This window comes from Callionymus lyra, chromosome 18 (assembly GCF_982586985.1).
Source record: "Callionymus lyra chromosome 18, fCalLyr1.hap1.1, whole genome shotgun sequence".
In the NCBI taxonomy this organism is placed as follows: Eukaryota; Metazoa; Chordata; class Actinopteri; order Syngnathiformes; family Callionymidae; genus Callionymus; species Callionymus lyra.
In genome coordinates this window covers 17,032,343-17,047,898 of record NC_141835.1, presented here as the reverse complement: position 1 = coordinate 17,047,898, position 15,556 = coordinate 17,032,343, and the positions used below count along the sequence as shown (strand labels likewise).

The 15,556-nt window shown below is 45.4% G+C and overlaps 2 protein-coding genes across 4 annotated transcripts in view; one reads left to right on the top strand and one right to left on the bottom strand.

Moving 5' to 3' along the window:
- The window catches only part of spred1 (sprouty related EVH1 domain containing 1), a 29,360-nt gene extending 20,454 nt beyond the window's left edge, over positions 1-8,906 (top strand). Inside the window, exons 5-6 of the mRNA XM_087779517.1 lie at positions 3,377-3,520; positions 4,787-8,906. Of these exons, the coding sequence (XP_087635643.1) occupies positions 3,377-3,520; positions 4,787-5,482 (840 nt within the window). The 3' untranslated portion in view covers positions 5,483-8,906. The remainder of the gene's footprint in view (positions 1-3,376; positions 3,521-4,786) is intronic.
- A 1,020-nt stretch (positions 8,907-9,926) lies between these two features.
- Positions 9,927-15,376, bottom strand: mis18bp1 (MIS18 binding protein 1). Of its 3 annotated transcripts, none has more exons than XM_087779954.1 (16): positions 14,710-15,376; positions 14,544-14,648; positions 13,730-14,013; positions 13,597-13,673; positions 13,413-13,534; positions 13,248-13,338; positions 12,300-12,406; positions 12,078-12,232; positions 11,972-12,014; positions 11,404-11,887; positions 11,157-11,335; positions 10,700-10,833; positions 10,488-10,627; positions 10,348-10,429; positions 10,228-10,282; positions 9,927-10,107 (listed from the first exon to the last, which is right to left on the bottom strand). In XM_087779954.1, the coding sequence occupies exons 1-16, from the start codon at positions 15,278-15,280 to the stop codon at positions 10,007-10,009; spliced, it is 2,730 nt and encodes a 909-aa protein (XP_087636080.1). In that variant the 5' UTR covers positions 15,281-15,376; the 3' UTR covers positions 9,927-10,006. The 3 variants fall into 3 exon arrangements, with proteins under 3 accessions (XP_087636080.1, XP_087636079.1, XP_087636081.1); XM_087779953.1 differs by having other exon boundaries at positions 9,928-10,107; positions 11,963-12,014; positions 14,710-15,373; XM_087779955.1 differs by having other exon boundaries at positions 9,929-10,107; positions 11,963-12,014; positions 13,730-13,989; positions 14,710-15,370.
- Positions 15,377-15,556: the final 180 nt, after the last annotated feature.

Below are 15,556 nucleotides of genomic sequence, written 5' to 3'. Positions count from 1 at the left end.
TTATCAGGGTTTGTGGTCCAAATCCCCCCCCGCCCCCACTATCTCCCCAAATTCTCCACCCGAGCCATAGGGTATTCTCCACCAAGCCCATAGGGTAAGGAGAGAGCTGCGTTCCTGTTCCTACGGTGAAGTTCCTCTTTAAGGGATTGATAATACAGGAAGCTCAACGGTACCACAGTTGCTAGGCACCAGAAAGGGGGGTGTCGACAAGGTTCAGTTAGTGAGCCACCAAGGGTGTCACCATGGTGACTTGGCATCCAAACGTTGTGGTCGAAGACCTGGGCTAGAGAGAAAGAGGAGTTGAACTGGTCCGCAGATGGATAAAAGTGGGTTGAACACAAATGAATTGTTGCTAAATCGTAGCAAGCATACAGTCATAGCAGTCGACTAATGTATCCACAAATTCTTCCGACCATTACGCTTTACAAAAGTATTGTCTGTGACCATTTTCATGGTTGGACAATAAACCGGTTTGTCTTTTTTCTTCTTAATGTGGTCAAAAGTGTAAAAGCCACAAGAATATTTGGATGTCGAAGATGGTGTAGCATGACTCCAAATTGCATCCATGTTGACTGCCACACCAAACAGCTTTGGCACAGTCCAGACCAGGATTCTAGATCGGGTTCTTCTCTAAATGTGCATGGCAAGAAAAACTACTATTAGCACTCAAGGCGCTAAATATTCCTTTCAAACTGCACTCTACCAAACTACTTGCTAAATTTCAGTCTACTTTTCATTCCTGGACATCCTGAATATCGGCCTGTTATTCCAGACTTTCTGAAATGTTCTCGAGAAGATGAGGAACTGTTCTCTGAACTGAAACATCAAGAAGTATGTATGAGTCAGGCCGTCTCCGACCACACTTGGCGTTCCCGACTGATAAGAGTCCACTTCCTGCCAGTGTTTTAATTGGATGCGGATGTTTTTCTGTGGCTGTTGAGGAAAAACAAAGAGGGAGATGGAGGTAGAACGCAAGTCTTGGCAGTGGGTCATCACAGCTGAGTAGGATGTTGTGCAACCACATTTTTCTTTTTTTCCAGCTAAGCTATGTTGCATTCATAGTTGTGTGACTGAGCGAGAGGAAGAATGTGGTTTTGCTAGTGAAGCAGCGAGTGCCGAGGCTCAGCGGACAGGATGTGGGTGGAGAGGGACCATCGGAACACGCAGGCCCATAAATTAGTGACTCAAATTCTTGTGACAACATCGGGGCTGACGTGAATTCCATGAACTTATGGACGAATCACTTCAGCAGATTCCCATGAGCGCGATTCCACGAAGATAACAATGATGTGAGTGTTATTCTGGAAAAAGCCAACAGATGTGTTGAGATGTTGAGTAACGACCAGCGAGGTTGCACTAAGGCGTGTATGGTACGTGATACCGACTGGCTTCGGTCTGCCCCCGGGCCTCCCCCCTATTTGTCCACGAAATCTGACGAGGCACAATTTATCTTTTCGTCATTTTTAATGAAGACTCGATCTTGCAAGTTTTGTGAAGAGAAGACTCATTTATCCTCTCACTGAGAAGATGTTCTACTTTGAGTTCCTCCTGAATGACTGAGCTCCTCACCTGGTCTCTAGGGGAAGATCAAGAGAAGGAAAAAGGAGTTTGGGTCGCTTGCATCCACGATCTTGTTCTTGGGAAATGGAGAGCTTTTGTCTTCTGGCTCAGCTCGTCCCGTCTTTTTCGTAATCGGGGCGCCATGTTGTTGTTCCTGTGTCTAAGGGAGCTCCTGCAGTTCGACCCAGTCGGTCCAGAACCCTCTTCTACTGGGCAGGAGTGCATGCTTCCCTGATGTTGGTGGGGGGCCATGTTGCCCCTGGCTGCCCCCCCCATCCCTCCCTTTCTCCTCCTCACTCCCTCTCTTCTCTGTTGCCCGCCACATCTCCACGGTCAGATCAGCTCCAGATTGGCCTACACACACACACACACACACACACACACACACACACACACACACACACACACACACACACACACACACACACACACACACACACACACACACACACATGCCTTTGAATAGCAGGGGCTTAGGCCAGCACTTTAAAAGGAAGCCCAAGTCTGTTTCCCATTTTGACCCCCCCACCTCAACATGCATACACATTCACACACTGCTCCTCCTACACCCCCCCCCCCTACTCCTTTCTGTCTTCCTCTCACACACACACACACACACACACAGCTGTCATCTGGCTTTTTTAAGTTCTGCGCTGCATTTCTCCAGCTGGAGCTGGTTTATGACATTCTCTCTGCAGACTCTATGGCCTCTCTCGTTTTCTTTCGATCTCTTTTCTCCCCCCCCTTTCCACCCTCGCCTCGACACACTCATTTTTTCCTGTTCTGTTTCTCTTCCTCATCTGTCTCCTCTTCCTCACATTCCCCAGCAGACTCCACTCGGTATGTTTAGGGGCAAAGAGGAAGCGGACACACACACACACACACACACACCATGTGTTTGCAGTTTGGAGGGGGGGGGTTAACTTGTGGGAGAAAAAAAAAGAAATGGAGAGAAGAAAAAAGTCAAAGGAAGCATCTCTTAGCAACCACAGGACAGTAATTACTGTAGCAGCAGCTGGGAGCAAACCAGATTTCCGCTGCACGTTAACGCTCTGGCGTGGGCTTCTCACACACACACACACACACACACACATGCACTAACTAGAGCCAGCGGCCTCCTACGCATGCAACCCAAAGCAAGTGGGGTGGGGGGGCACCTACCCGGGTCTGGTCAGGTCGGACATGTGTGGTTCCATATTTGTGAATGGCAGAATATTCTGGATTTCCAGTCCCTCATTCACAGTGCGACATTTGGGAGCTGCCCAGATGGCGGCGGTGACATTACGTTGGATCTAAAATATCAGCTGCAGGCCTCCCCCACATCTCCTCACCCCTGCACACATGAATCACGACCATCTCTGCGCGTTTCATCCATCAAAGACAACATTTTTTCTTTGACTGATTATTTATAGCACGGCTCCTCGTCGTGGCGCGCTGCTTCCTCCCCACGTACCCCGGTGAGTCTTTGGGAGTCACATGTTTGTTTGTGGATCACCAGTGAACATGTTTGTGGGAACACTTGGGAGGATGATGGGAACTCGTGAGTTCTCAACAGAAGCGCCTTTTTAGTCATCGGCGCTGACTCAGTGAGCCGCTGTCGCCCCCTCCTGGACGGAAATAGGACATGCAGACTGAGTCACTGCAGCTGAGTGATTTTTATGAGTGAGTCTGGTGTTGATCATGTTTGAGTCGATGACTCCCAGAAGAAGATGTTTTGGTTGTGAACGATCATTTAAAAAAAAGTTTTGATTTTGACAGGATCAAAGAAGGTTTTGATTCAGACCGCGCCAACGTTTTTTTTTTTTTGTCCTTCCAGGTTCTTGATGAGCCGCCGCCCATCTGCACTCCAGTGAAAGAGCCATTCTCGCCGCTCAACAACATGGTCTCCAGGGGCTGCTACGTTCGCGCACAACCCTTCGATGAGTTCCCCAACAGCAACCGCCGCTACCTGCCCCCTCAGGTGTGAATCCCTTACATAATGAAGTCTTTTTGTCCAGCAACCCTGTTCCTCACTGAAGTTATGTCATTATGTCAGGCATCATTCAGACAAGTTTAAACTTGAATCGTGAGAAAATAATGTTTTTATAACAGCGTTACAGAAAATTTAGCATGTTTGTTTCTTGCTCCCTCTACTGTTGAAACCGTTTACTTGCGTTATGAAATCATATGGGTCTCCAGCTTTATACCAACAGTTGGCATGTGTTTACAAACAAGAAAGAGATTCTTGTTTTGTACATTTTTCCTCCTTAATAAGTACTCATTAATCAGTTAAACAAAAATTCGTAATATTACTCGGTGCTGCATACATATGTTGCACAAACATGACACTAGAGATCAATACTCCGTGGCAGCTCTTATAGCAAATATTTGATTCATCAGTCATTCCTCCATTTTGTTTTTTAATGTTTTATATATCTTTGTGTGGTTTCACTGTGAATGTGAGCTATTATGTCCTATTGTATCAGTTATTTTATCTTAACTACATAGTCAATGCTATATACAGGATAGAATTTGATGTCACGATATTAAGTCCTTCATCATCTGAAATCAAAAATAGACTGATAGGAATTTAAGTTATAAATTGAGGGCCGCAGAATATTATGCCATTGGCCGGCAGGCTGTGAGTTTTGAGGCTCTTGGACGTGTTATTCACCCAAAATTAAAATTTCACTCAATTTTCACTCACTCTCACGTACACCAAACAAAGGGTTGGGATTGTTTTCAGGGTAATCTGTCTCTTTTTGGAGTTATGGACAGAAATGTATGGCTGCGAATGAAGCTTCATTTTCTTTGTCCAAAAAGACAGTTAAAACATCCAAATACCTCCACTGGTAAAAAACAATTTCCCGAAGGAGACATCCTGAGTAATCAATAAAGTTTTAATAAAGTTTTACCTTACCTTACCTTGTCTGTAATGTTCATCTTGTATTGCACACAATGAAACAAGTCTATAGTTTAAGCTTGTTTGTAGCAGAAGCTAAAAGGCTAGCATGCTACACCGACAGGAAGTACTCTGGGTCAATATCGCTTGAGCTCCAGTGTAGACACGGGAAGCTCTAGTGATATTTACCTGAGATTAAGTCGAAAATAATCCCAACCCTTAGTCCACATGAGGGTTGGTAGACATTTCGGGTGAACTCTATCACTCTAATGCCTCGGATTAGCAGAGAAAGAAAGTAGTGATTTAATATCGTTCGGTTTCTGATGGTGGTTCTTCTCTTCTCAGACCTCGTTCAAGTCGTCGCGTCACGTCAGCTTCCGGGTGGACGAGGAGGAGGAAGTCGTCCGCATCAACCCGCGCAAAGACGTTCTCATCCGCCGCTACGAGGACTACCGTCACCCTGTCATGTGGAAACCAGAGACAGACCGCGAAGACCTGGACTTCCAAACCGCCTTCCATAAACTAGACAGTAAGAAATGCGAGTACCTTTACCCGCCAGGAGGGGAGCCCCACTCCGGTCCCGGGCTCGGCATCGGCACCGGCATGGGGCTCGGCCTGGGCAAGGACACCGCCATCAAGACTCAGCCGTCCCCCCTGCTCAAGACTAAGAAAGGGCGGCGGCGGCGGGAGGACGGCGAGCGCTCGCGCTGCATCTACTGTCGGGAGATGTTCAATCACGAGGACAACTGGCGGGGGCAGTGCCAGGACGCCCCCGACCCCATCAAGCAGTGCATCTACAAAGTCAGCTGCATGCTGTGTGCCGAGAGCATGCTGTACCACTGCATGTCCGACTCCGAGGGCGACTTCTCGGACCCGTGTTCGTGCGACACGTCGGACGAGCAGTTCTGCCTGCGCTGGCTGGCCCTGGTGGCGCTGTCGTTCATCGCGCCCTGCATGTGCTGCTACTTGCCGCTGCGCGCCTGCCACCACTGCGGCGAGGCCTGTCGCTGCTGCGGGGGCAAGCACAAGGCCGCCGGGTGACCCTCGCCCCTCGGGCGCCATCGCAAGCTCGCCAACACAGGAAATGGATAAAAGCGGAAAATTAAAAAAGCCGGCATCCTTTTTTCATTCCTCCCTCAGAGGGGGTGAAGTTGTTGACCCCCTGCTCTGAGGGGCTTTTGGAGATTTCAGTTTGCGTTTGTCGCCGACGAGCAGCAGCGGAGGACAACCCGTAACGTTTGTGGAGCCATCAGGGGCTCAAACTGAGGCGAAGATCAAGATTAACAGACTCGGAGTTGTTACTAAACACACACCTGTACACACACGCGCGTCACAACTCAACAAGTGTAACTATGAAGGAAATTTGTCTTTTGTACGGACCACACTAACTCTTCTTCAAGCCGTCTTCAGCAAAAAGGGATTTGTTCTGGCTTCTTCTTCTTTGGATCTGCAGTGGCACCACGGCCCTGGAAGAGAACGTGCACTAGATGGTGCCGGAGAGTCCTTCAGCCTCCTCCTCACCCACACCTCTCAGTTCCACTCAAAAATGTGAATCAGATTTGCTCATCAAAGGTGCTTTCAGGAGATTCTCCATGGACTCGGGTGATGTTGAGGCTCAACTGCATTCCAGTATAAAGGGATTCACCGGTAGAAGGGAAGTCCAGACTCGCGACACTTGCCACCAGAAATAACCGTTTCAGTCCAGCGGTGATTGGACGTCATTTCCTCCTTCACGTAATTATTTTGAACACAAAATTCTGCCCAGCCCAGGAAGTGTTTGGGTGAGTTAGAGCTTAAATAACAAGGCACTTACCGTTGAATTTCCCTCCATGTTGTTTTTACTAGCCTGTAAATAGACAAGGTTAATTTAACATCCAGTTTGGGTTCGAAGCACTGCCCCTCCCCATGCACCTGCCCCACCCCTCAAGCTTCGGTTGCAGCAGCGTCTCCAAGAGTCTCATGTTTGGTCCCACAATCGATGTTTTTGTTCAGCGTCCTCCATGTCTTTGGCTGCTCGGATGAATGTGGCACTTTGTTTTGGGAGCAGCTGAGCATCGCGGTTATTAAATATTACGCGTCCACCAGTGTGTGTGTGTGTGTGTGTGTGTGTGCGTGCGAGTGTGTGTTTCCCCCGCAGTACTGTTGTGTCCCACCTTAGTGAGGTGAAAGTAACTTAGAATCAGCTCAAGATCCATTCAGTTCTGTGACATCCTGTTAACTGAGCCCTTAAGATGGCAGCGCTCCTTCTTCTAGAGTCTGTTGTGGGTTCGAACAGCGTCCTAGGTGTGGTCAGGGCTGGCTCAGGTGGAAGGTGAACTCGTGTAAAGGCGACCCCCTCGCCAACACCTCGTGGTGTGTTCAGGACTGAGCCTGAGATGGTGCCATCGTCATGGCAGAAAGCACTCCCTAGTATTGGTGCCACAGAACTCATGATGCACTGCAACAGTTGAAGAACTTTTTTATAAAATCTAAAATTGCAAGTGTGAGATTGACGACTCTAATTTTGGGCCCTTTTTGTCGACGTTGCCGAAAAAACGCAGGACCGTGTAAAGGGAGATAAAATGAGAAACAAAGTTGCGTAAAAACTTTTCGACAAGACTTGTTTTCTTCAAACGATCATGGATCCGGTACTAACTCATGTGCGAAGCATGTGTCTAACAGAAATCAAACATTTGTGCCTAAAAGCTCAATTTCTTAGGCGTTGATCGAGCTGGTTATTCAGAATCTTTTATTGCCATATAAAAAAAGTCTAGATATCAGCTCTTAAATGAAATTCTTATGAGATATTTCTATTCTTATATTCGTCCGAACAAATGTATCTTTAGTTGTACCAGACATTAAAACCAACGAAAGACATTGAAGAGAACAAGGTTGCTTGAATCTTTTTTTACAAGACGATGCGTTTCCACCAGTCGTACTCAAAAGTGCACCAGCAAGTGTGGGAGGTTGTGAGTTCGACTCCACGAGCTACGAAGACTGAACATCGATCGTCCAATTTTCCCCAGATCCAGGACTAGTGCGATAGCTAGAGAAGCACTTGGGTGATGCTAGTCTAGGATTTATTTGAACATAAACCCTTTTTATTGTTAGCCAGAGATTCTTTAGCTGAACTTTCTTCATCCGGCGTATGACGCTGAACTCTGACACTCGTTACATTCTATGCAAAAACTACATCATCAACGTCTCCGTTTTCCACCTGCTCTTGTAAATACCGAATTATTTAATGTCCTCGACGCTCCTGTTGATAGTTTGTTCCCCCGCCCTGTAGCTTGGATCGACAGCATTCCTGTACATATTGTATTGTTTCACATTGAAAAGTGGAGGGCGACGGATCCTGGAATAAAGTTTCTCTTTAGTTTTGTACGTTAGAAGAAGCGCTAACACGGTACCGTAGTGGCAGTCACTCCTCCGAGAGATTTGATTTCTATAAACGTGTGTGAAGATGTACGGCTGCTAGATACAATCACTAATTTTACTGTGCTGACAGAGAAACTTTAGCTATGAACGACTGTTAAACCCTCATGTAACCATGACATGGTGAGTGTGCGTGAGTGTGTGTGTGTGTGTGTGTGTGTCTCTGGAATCGAGCTGAACCGAGTTTGAACCTGAAACTTGCTGGCCGACACCGAACAGAAGTTTAGTTTCTTCATGAGTGTAGAGAATGCCAACTCGTCATTAACCAGCACAGTGCAAGTTCCTGTCACGTACTGTAAGATATATATGCAACATGTGTCTGTCCGCTTTAATAAATATAAATATATATATATATATCTATATTTTTCAACCTTCAGTTTAACCACTTTGCTGCTCCACCTCCTCTTCGAGCTCCAAACTTTGGGAAAATGCATCCAAATGTACATTGTTGTGTAGATTTTACGATATAAACTCTTCAGTGTGTTTGTTTTAAGAACTTCTCACAGTGATTTTTTTTTTGTTCCTGCGGCGCTTTGGTGCACTGATTTTTATTTTTTTAATCCACCCTTCAGCTCTTGATGTAACATTTTCGTGATTAGTTCTAAGATAGTGGAAGAATTTGTGTTTTGAAGCGCGCAGATAAAAACGGTACTGAACTCTGTAAAAAAAAACAAAAAAAAAAACACTGCCTGTTTATTTCCTCTCACCCGTCCGTCATCTTCTTAAGTTGTCGCGGTGCCATCAGCTCTCACGCCCTCACACTCGCTAATGAAAAGTGCCTCACGTTTCCATCTCTGGTTCTGTCGGTTCTCACGCCTTCATTTTGGATTGTTGGAGAAGATTATGATGTAAAAAGAATTTATAGTCCTGAATAACTTTTTTTCTTTTTGTTGTCATAGTTGTATTTTCTTTATACGGATGTAGCTTGTTACTTTTCATAAATATATAATGTAAATACGCATCAACATGTTTGTAACGGTTTTATGTTACACCATACACTTGTAATTTGACATATCAAATAACATTATCATAATAAAATGGTGAGTTTTAATCTGTTGTCGTGTCAAATTTCCTTGAAGGACTCGACTCCACCTGGCTGTGTGCTGAACCCCGTCCTGTTTACCCTGCTGCCTAGGTATTTGAGTTGTCACAAGGAAGGAATCCATCAATGACAACATGGTTGTGGTGCAATGCTGCGTTAGTAAGTGGTTCTTATGGGACAATTCTCTCCTGAAAATTACGACACTATTGATCAGATTGAACTTTAAATTATTTTTCTTTGATTTCTAAATGCATATTACTTCATTTGTACACTCTGCATTAGTTCAACAATACAACTCGATGAATTCACTCAAAAAAAAATACGTTAATCTACAACTCCAGACAACGACCAAACAAAACCAGAAATTCTCAACAAGATTGAAATATATATTTTGACCACGAGGGGCGCTGTTGAGTCTCACACTAGTGTCGAGAAAGAAGAATGACTTCCGCTCTGGCGGGCTGTCAACAAACATGGCGACTCAGACCTTAATTCATATAAAAATATCAATGAAAATGTGAAATTTCGTGAGTTAAGGTTAAAAAAAAGATTCGCTGTCGTTTAAAAGAAGTGAAATAGTTTCGAACTTTAAATGTTAAAAAAAATCCACTTATATATAAAAATAATTATGGGGCCGTAAGTTACAATATAAGGGATGACTAAAACGATCCCTAATCTGATGGAAAAGCTTTTAAAAAATATTTCAAATTTATTATAAAATGTAGGATTAAGTTTATAAGGCTTTTAAGTTGTTATTTCTTTTTATTTGTCATAAGTCAACTGAATTGAACTAGTCAAAAAGTCTTATTTCAAATAAAGGTATAACTATAGGTTTAGGTAAATTAAAATGATTATCTTGCTTCTAAGCTAGATTTAGTCTTAAATTATCACTTCATTCATTTTCACTCCAGTATTCTGACGATTGATTTTGACTCATTGCAGTAACTGAAAGCAACAAAAAACACTTTAAAGGTTTTATTAAACAACAAAATATATTCTCAATAAAAACAAGCCTTTGATTTTTACATTGAACATTTTAGAATCACGTCCCTCGACGCTAAAACATACTTTTCAAAGTAGCATTTTCTTTTTACAGGATGTTTTCTCTCTCAGTCGTTCTCCGAGAAGTAATAGTCGTCCTCCTCGCTGCTGTCTGCTGGAGCGCCGTCTTTCTCCGGGAACAACTCCCAGACCACGAAGGTGTCGTTCTCTGTCAAAACATGATGCGAGTCTTCTAAAGAGGTTGTGCAAGTTCTTGGACCATAGCTCTGTACATGGGGTCCAGCAGCTGCAGGATCAGAAGTGTAAGTATTGGTGTCTCCAGACTCACCTGTGTTGGGACATTTTCTCATTTGCCGTTTGACTGACGGTGACGGCGTAAAGTTCTGCGGAAGACAAAGAGGGTTTAGACGCGTTGAAGCCCGGACCAGAGTGTGACTAAATCTAGAACCTTTGCAGACGGTCTTTGGACGTTGAACTGGTTCTTCTTCATCCTCTTCTGCAGCTGGAACACGTACTTGTCATCCTGGATCCTGCAGAAGACCACGAGTCAGGTGACGCAGTCTTAAGCACGCACTGATGGACGCTCACCTGCTGGGAGAACCCAACATTCCGGGCGTGAGGTGCAGACACTGAGGCGTCTTCTCTTCTAGGTAGCCGCTGGATTTTGGCGTCGTAGCCTGCAAGTCATTCAGGCTCATATCCCAGTCTGTGGTCTGGCAAAGGGGGAGCTGATGGACAACAAGAAACATCAAGTCAACCCGTCGACTCTGGTCTACAAAGACCTGAGGAACACGACAAACCTCAAATTTTTTCGCATTCATCGCTTCCGAGCTGAACACGTCGTCCATGTCTTCCGTCGGCATGTTCTCCAGGAACTTGCGCACCTGCTGCTTCCTCTGGAACGTCCCCAGTCTGGCGGTGATGATCGGCTGAGCTGGACAAACCAACAGAACCTCAGCATGAGTGACAGGTACTGTTTTACTAACCACTTTAAATTTGTTAGGATATGCTAACTTTAGCCTAGCTATGACCACACTTTAACTACGTTAGCATTAAAAAAAAAGCTAAGCAAGTAGAATAATTGAGCAACTCATATGTCCCGAAATAAGTCCAAACATCAGCTTTAAAAGCTGCTGGAGACGATTGTATCCTCTTTATCCTCAGTCATTGCCAGGATATTTAAGTACATCGATGTCTTTCTACACCGCCAGTTAGCAACTTGAAACAAAGAAGACTCAAGTCTGAATCCGAACCTACCACAGTCTTTGGCCGTCTCCACCTTCTCCTTCTCCTTCTGTCTCCTATTTGGTTTGGAGGCGGTACTTTGTGTCATCAGGGTGTATTTGTCGTGACACTCCTCGGCGCTGCGCTTCTTCACCACGCCGGCCACCTTATCCCAGTAGCCCGCGACATGTTTGGGGAAACTTGCAACGCCTCTGAAAACAAACACGTGTCACCATGGAGGCCAGCGGAGCCAGACTGGGGGGGATAGAGCGCCACCTACTGTTTAAGTTTTAGCACTTCAGCTTTCGTCCACACCTCGCTGTCCAGCTGCGGCGGCGTCTTGTTCTTTTTCGGCAACCTTTTAGTTTGCGGTTCATCGGTGTTACCTTTTTTGCCTTTGGGTTTTTTCTCATTATTCTTCTTCTGCGGCGGGCTGGTGTCAGGATTGATTTTGCCAGCTCTCCCCGCCGGCCTCTTTCTCTTGACCACCCACTCCTCTTCAGAAGAACATTCCGACTGGGACTGCGAGTGTTCTTTCTGGGGTGTTCTCTGCTTTGAGGGAGCTTTCTTGGCGATGCGTGCCGGTCTTTTGGTCGGGTTTTCAGGGTCACTCTGGGACTGCGGGTCATCCCGAGTCCGACTCCGTCTGGTGACCGGTTTGTCTGCAGGGGGCGATATTGCTTTCTGGCGTCTACGCAGTGGCACTTTGGCCTTCCTGAGAATTGAAGCGCCGAATTCCCCGGCTGAGTCCCTTGGTTTGTTTTCTGAAAACAAGCAGGCGTATTAACAAACAACGTCGTCGCCCCCTTGTGGCATGATCCTACTATTGCACCACAGACCATTCTCACCCTGGCTGGAACCTTGGGACGTTTCTGGAGACGACGTCGTGCTCTTGAAGACAAAAAAAAGAATGGTTAGAATGTGAGGCGATCCAGACTCGCTTCGAACACTCACGGGTTTGCTGATGGAACTGTCATAGCAGGCGTAGATGGTTACGTTCATCTGAGCGTCCAAGCTCACGCGGCCTCCTTTCCAGTACTCCAGTGGCGGCCTGAGGGTGCGCCCACTTCGGGAGAATGTGGAGGTGGACGAGGGGGTTCCAGAGTCCACTGTGATATGGGCATAATAGGTTAGAATTCTTTCAGCGACAGATCTCAGTTTTTTCCTCTCACTCACATGACTTTGCAGTCCTTCTCTGCCTGACGGGTTTCTCTGGGACCACATCCTTGGAGGACTTGCTAACCCTGGGCTGAGTTTTCTTCTCGGGTCTTTCACAGTCACTGCTGCAAATGACACACAAGCAGGTTAGAGTCACACTCACAGGTTGGTCCCTGGGCGCCCTCTGTTGTTCGAAAAGGGTATTTTCAGAATTGACAGAAAAGGTAAAATCTTCATTTCTATATTGAATTGTTGTTGAGTTTTATTTTCTAATTCCAATAATGAAAATTAATTTTCTAAATTCAATTTTTTTTAATATTATTTTTTGTCAATATTCAGTTAACATTGATATACTGTATAGAGCCACTAAAATGCTGTTTTGATACAGTGATGATAAAATGACACTTCTGCATCGTCACATGATCGTCTACGTGTCACTTTTATACCAACAATTTTAGGTTCAACTACCAAATAAAGATTATTTCTTTTAGAAAGCTTATTTGGGAATTATTAGAATTAGAAAATCCAACTGATAAATACTTAAGTAAACATGAATTCATATTTTCAATATAGAAATGATTAAAATCAATAATAAAATGGTTAAAAAAAACATTTTAATAGTCAGATGGTACTGATATTTTTTTTACAATCTTAATATGACGAATATCTGCAGATATTCATATCCACAAGGCAGAGAGCTCTAGCGCTGCGCTCATACAACTGTCATTATGGTAACACCTGCACCTCTATGTTAAGCAGTCTCTCAAGTCCTGCCACAGCAGATAAAAAGCAAGTAGATCATAAAAGTCAAGGAGTGAATGTTTGTTACTGTTAATACATCAAATAATCTCCATTTGATTTGTTACGTTTGTTTGACACGACTCACTCACAGCACCGACATGAAATCATTCTGAGTGATAGAAGGTTTAAAATGGACCTGATATAGAAGATAAAAAAAGTAACTACTCTTTCAACCCAGAGAGAAACTTGTCCAGCAGTCCCTTCCAGTCACGAGGGAATCCACTGGAGAACTTCTTCAGGAACCACTTAGGGAACTCTACAGCAGAAAGGAGTCATGTCAGTGAGTTTTTAAGCTTGGAGTGCAGCGACCTGCGAGGACGGTTCACTGACCGGACTTCCTGTCTATCAACATTTTGCCCATCAGGATGTAAACCCTCCCACTGACGGTCTTCACCACAGAGCTGGAAACTCTCTCTACGATGATGTTGCTGTTCCAGGGGATGTTGTCGTCTCTGCACAGAGACATCACGATGACATCACAGGAGACTGACGGGTCCATCCCAGAGATGCTCACCTTCTCAGGCCGTCCACAAACAGTCCCTTGGGGTTCCTCCTCGGGTGCCATTTGGTCAGGCAGATCTCGCTCTCCTGCTACAAACACAGTCAGACCCCCTGCACCCCGGGTTCAAGACCTGCTGCGTACTCACGCTGGGGAACGTCTTGCGCGGAGACCACTCTTTGCGTGCCGGCGCCTTGGTCTTGGTGGGAATCAACAACTTGGGGGAGTTCACCAACAGCGGGTCCTGGATCAGAACCACGAGTGGAGGTTCTTTTGCCGACTCTGGCGGGCTTTTGGTCGGTACCGACCGCTGGATCTGGCTCTCGTCGTCTGACGCGCTCGTGTGTGATGTGCGGACATTGTAGCGTGTCGTGGTCGGAGACGATCCTCTGGCTGGCGTGTCACAACCTGTGACCAGAGGTGTTAAGATATCTGTCACAGACTCTGAATCAGTTGCTTGATAACTGAAGTTTAAACATGTTGGGCATCATTCAATATCTATTATTCTACATTTTTAAACATTGTTTTTTAAATGCCAGCTTTTGATGCATGTGTTAGGAAACTATAGAAAGTAGAACAGTTGTAACAGAAGAACAGTTTCCACTCAAAAAAAAGAAGAAAATATAGTAGTTTACTATAACAAAAAGTTAAAAATAATATTTATAACAATAATAATGTAAAAAACTTCATTAAACAGGTATATAAATATATAAAAGTCCACTACAACAAAAATGCAAGTTAAATAAATAATAATTGAGAAAACTACGCTCAACGGGTGTAAAGGAAATAAATAAAGCGGTCGACGACAACAACAACAAAAAAAGTTGAATATACTGAATTATTAAAACTGCAGTCAACAGGTGTGAATATATACAACAGTCCACTCTAACAGCGAAGCAAGTTAAATCGAATGACACTAAAATAAAACTATTATTATAGAGCCGTTCTTATGAGACGCTCACCTGTGTCCAGAACTCTGACAGTTTCACTGCTGCATGTGTGTCTGGTCCTGCTGTCCTTCTGCCGCAGATAAGCCAGAGCCTTGACCGGACACATCTGGATCAGACCTGGACACAAACATCTCAACATCTGCAGAAGACAAGACAGACTCACGCGCTCAAGTCTCACGTTGTTGTTGTTGTTGTTGTATGGATCCAGGACTCTCGGGTTGTTTCTCCTCCAGGACGCGACCGCGTTTGTGTTCCTCTCTGGTCCGTGGACCGGCACCGCTGGACACCAGGGTACCGTCCACGTCCAGCTTCCTCTTCGTCGTCGTCCTCAGCTGGAGAGGCGAGGACCCGTCCGAGAGACTCCTTCCTCCGAACCCGTCCGACACGTCCCTCGTCCGGTTGGACTCCGTGAAGCAGCTCAGGTGTCGCACCGGATCTGGTCTAGCATCCACCGCGGTGGACTCCAGACACCGCCCTGTCGTCTGTCGGTTCCGCGCACTGAAGCAGGGACTGAGGTCCGGAGGTCTAGTTGGGCTCGAGATGGGCGACAGAGTGATCGCTTCAGCCTCGCTGCGGTGAGACACGGATGTCTCCCGGAGATGTTCGCTGATGTTCAGTCGTGAGCTCCACACACTACAGCCTCGTCCCAGAGCTTCGTTCTCTAGTTTGGACTTCATCCTGGCGAATAACTTCGCCGGAGATTCTACCCTACCATTGGACTGACGCAGAACACCCTGACACGACGACATGCTCGGTTCCGGAGGTTAGCATTAGCTTTAGCTCTCTTGTGTGCGAGCCACCGTTTGAATAAGGGAGCGACTCTGTGATTGGCTGAGCGCTTATCACATGACCCAGCGAAACTACTTCCGCCTCAAGGCTCTTTACTCGTATTTGATTGTTGTGGTTTTGTTTAACAGAACCAAAAGTATGACTTTAAAGTTTAAAAAAAGTCATATTTTTATTCACAGGTTCAAGCATAGAGTGGTCAAACCTAGAGTTCATAATTTAATTATGAAATTAATTTA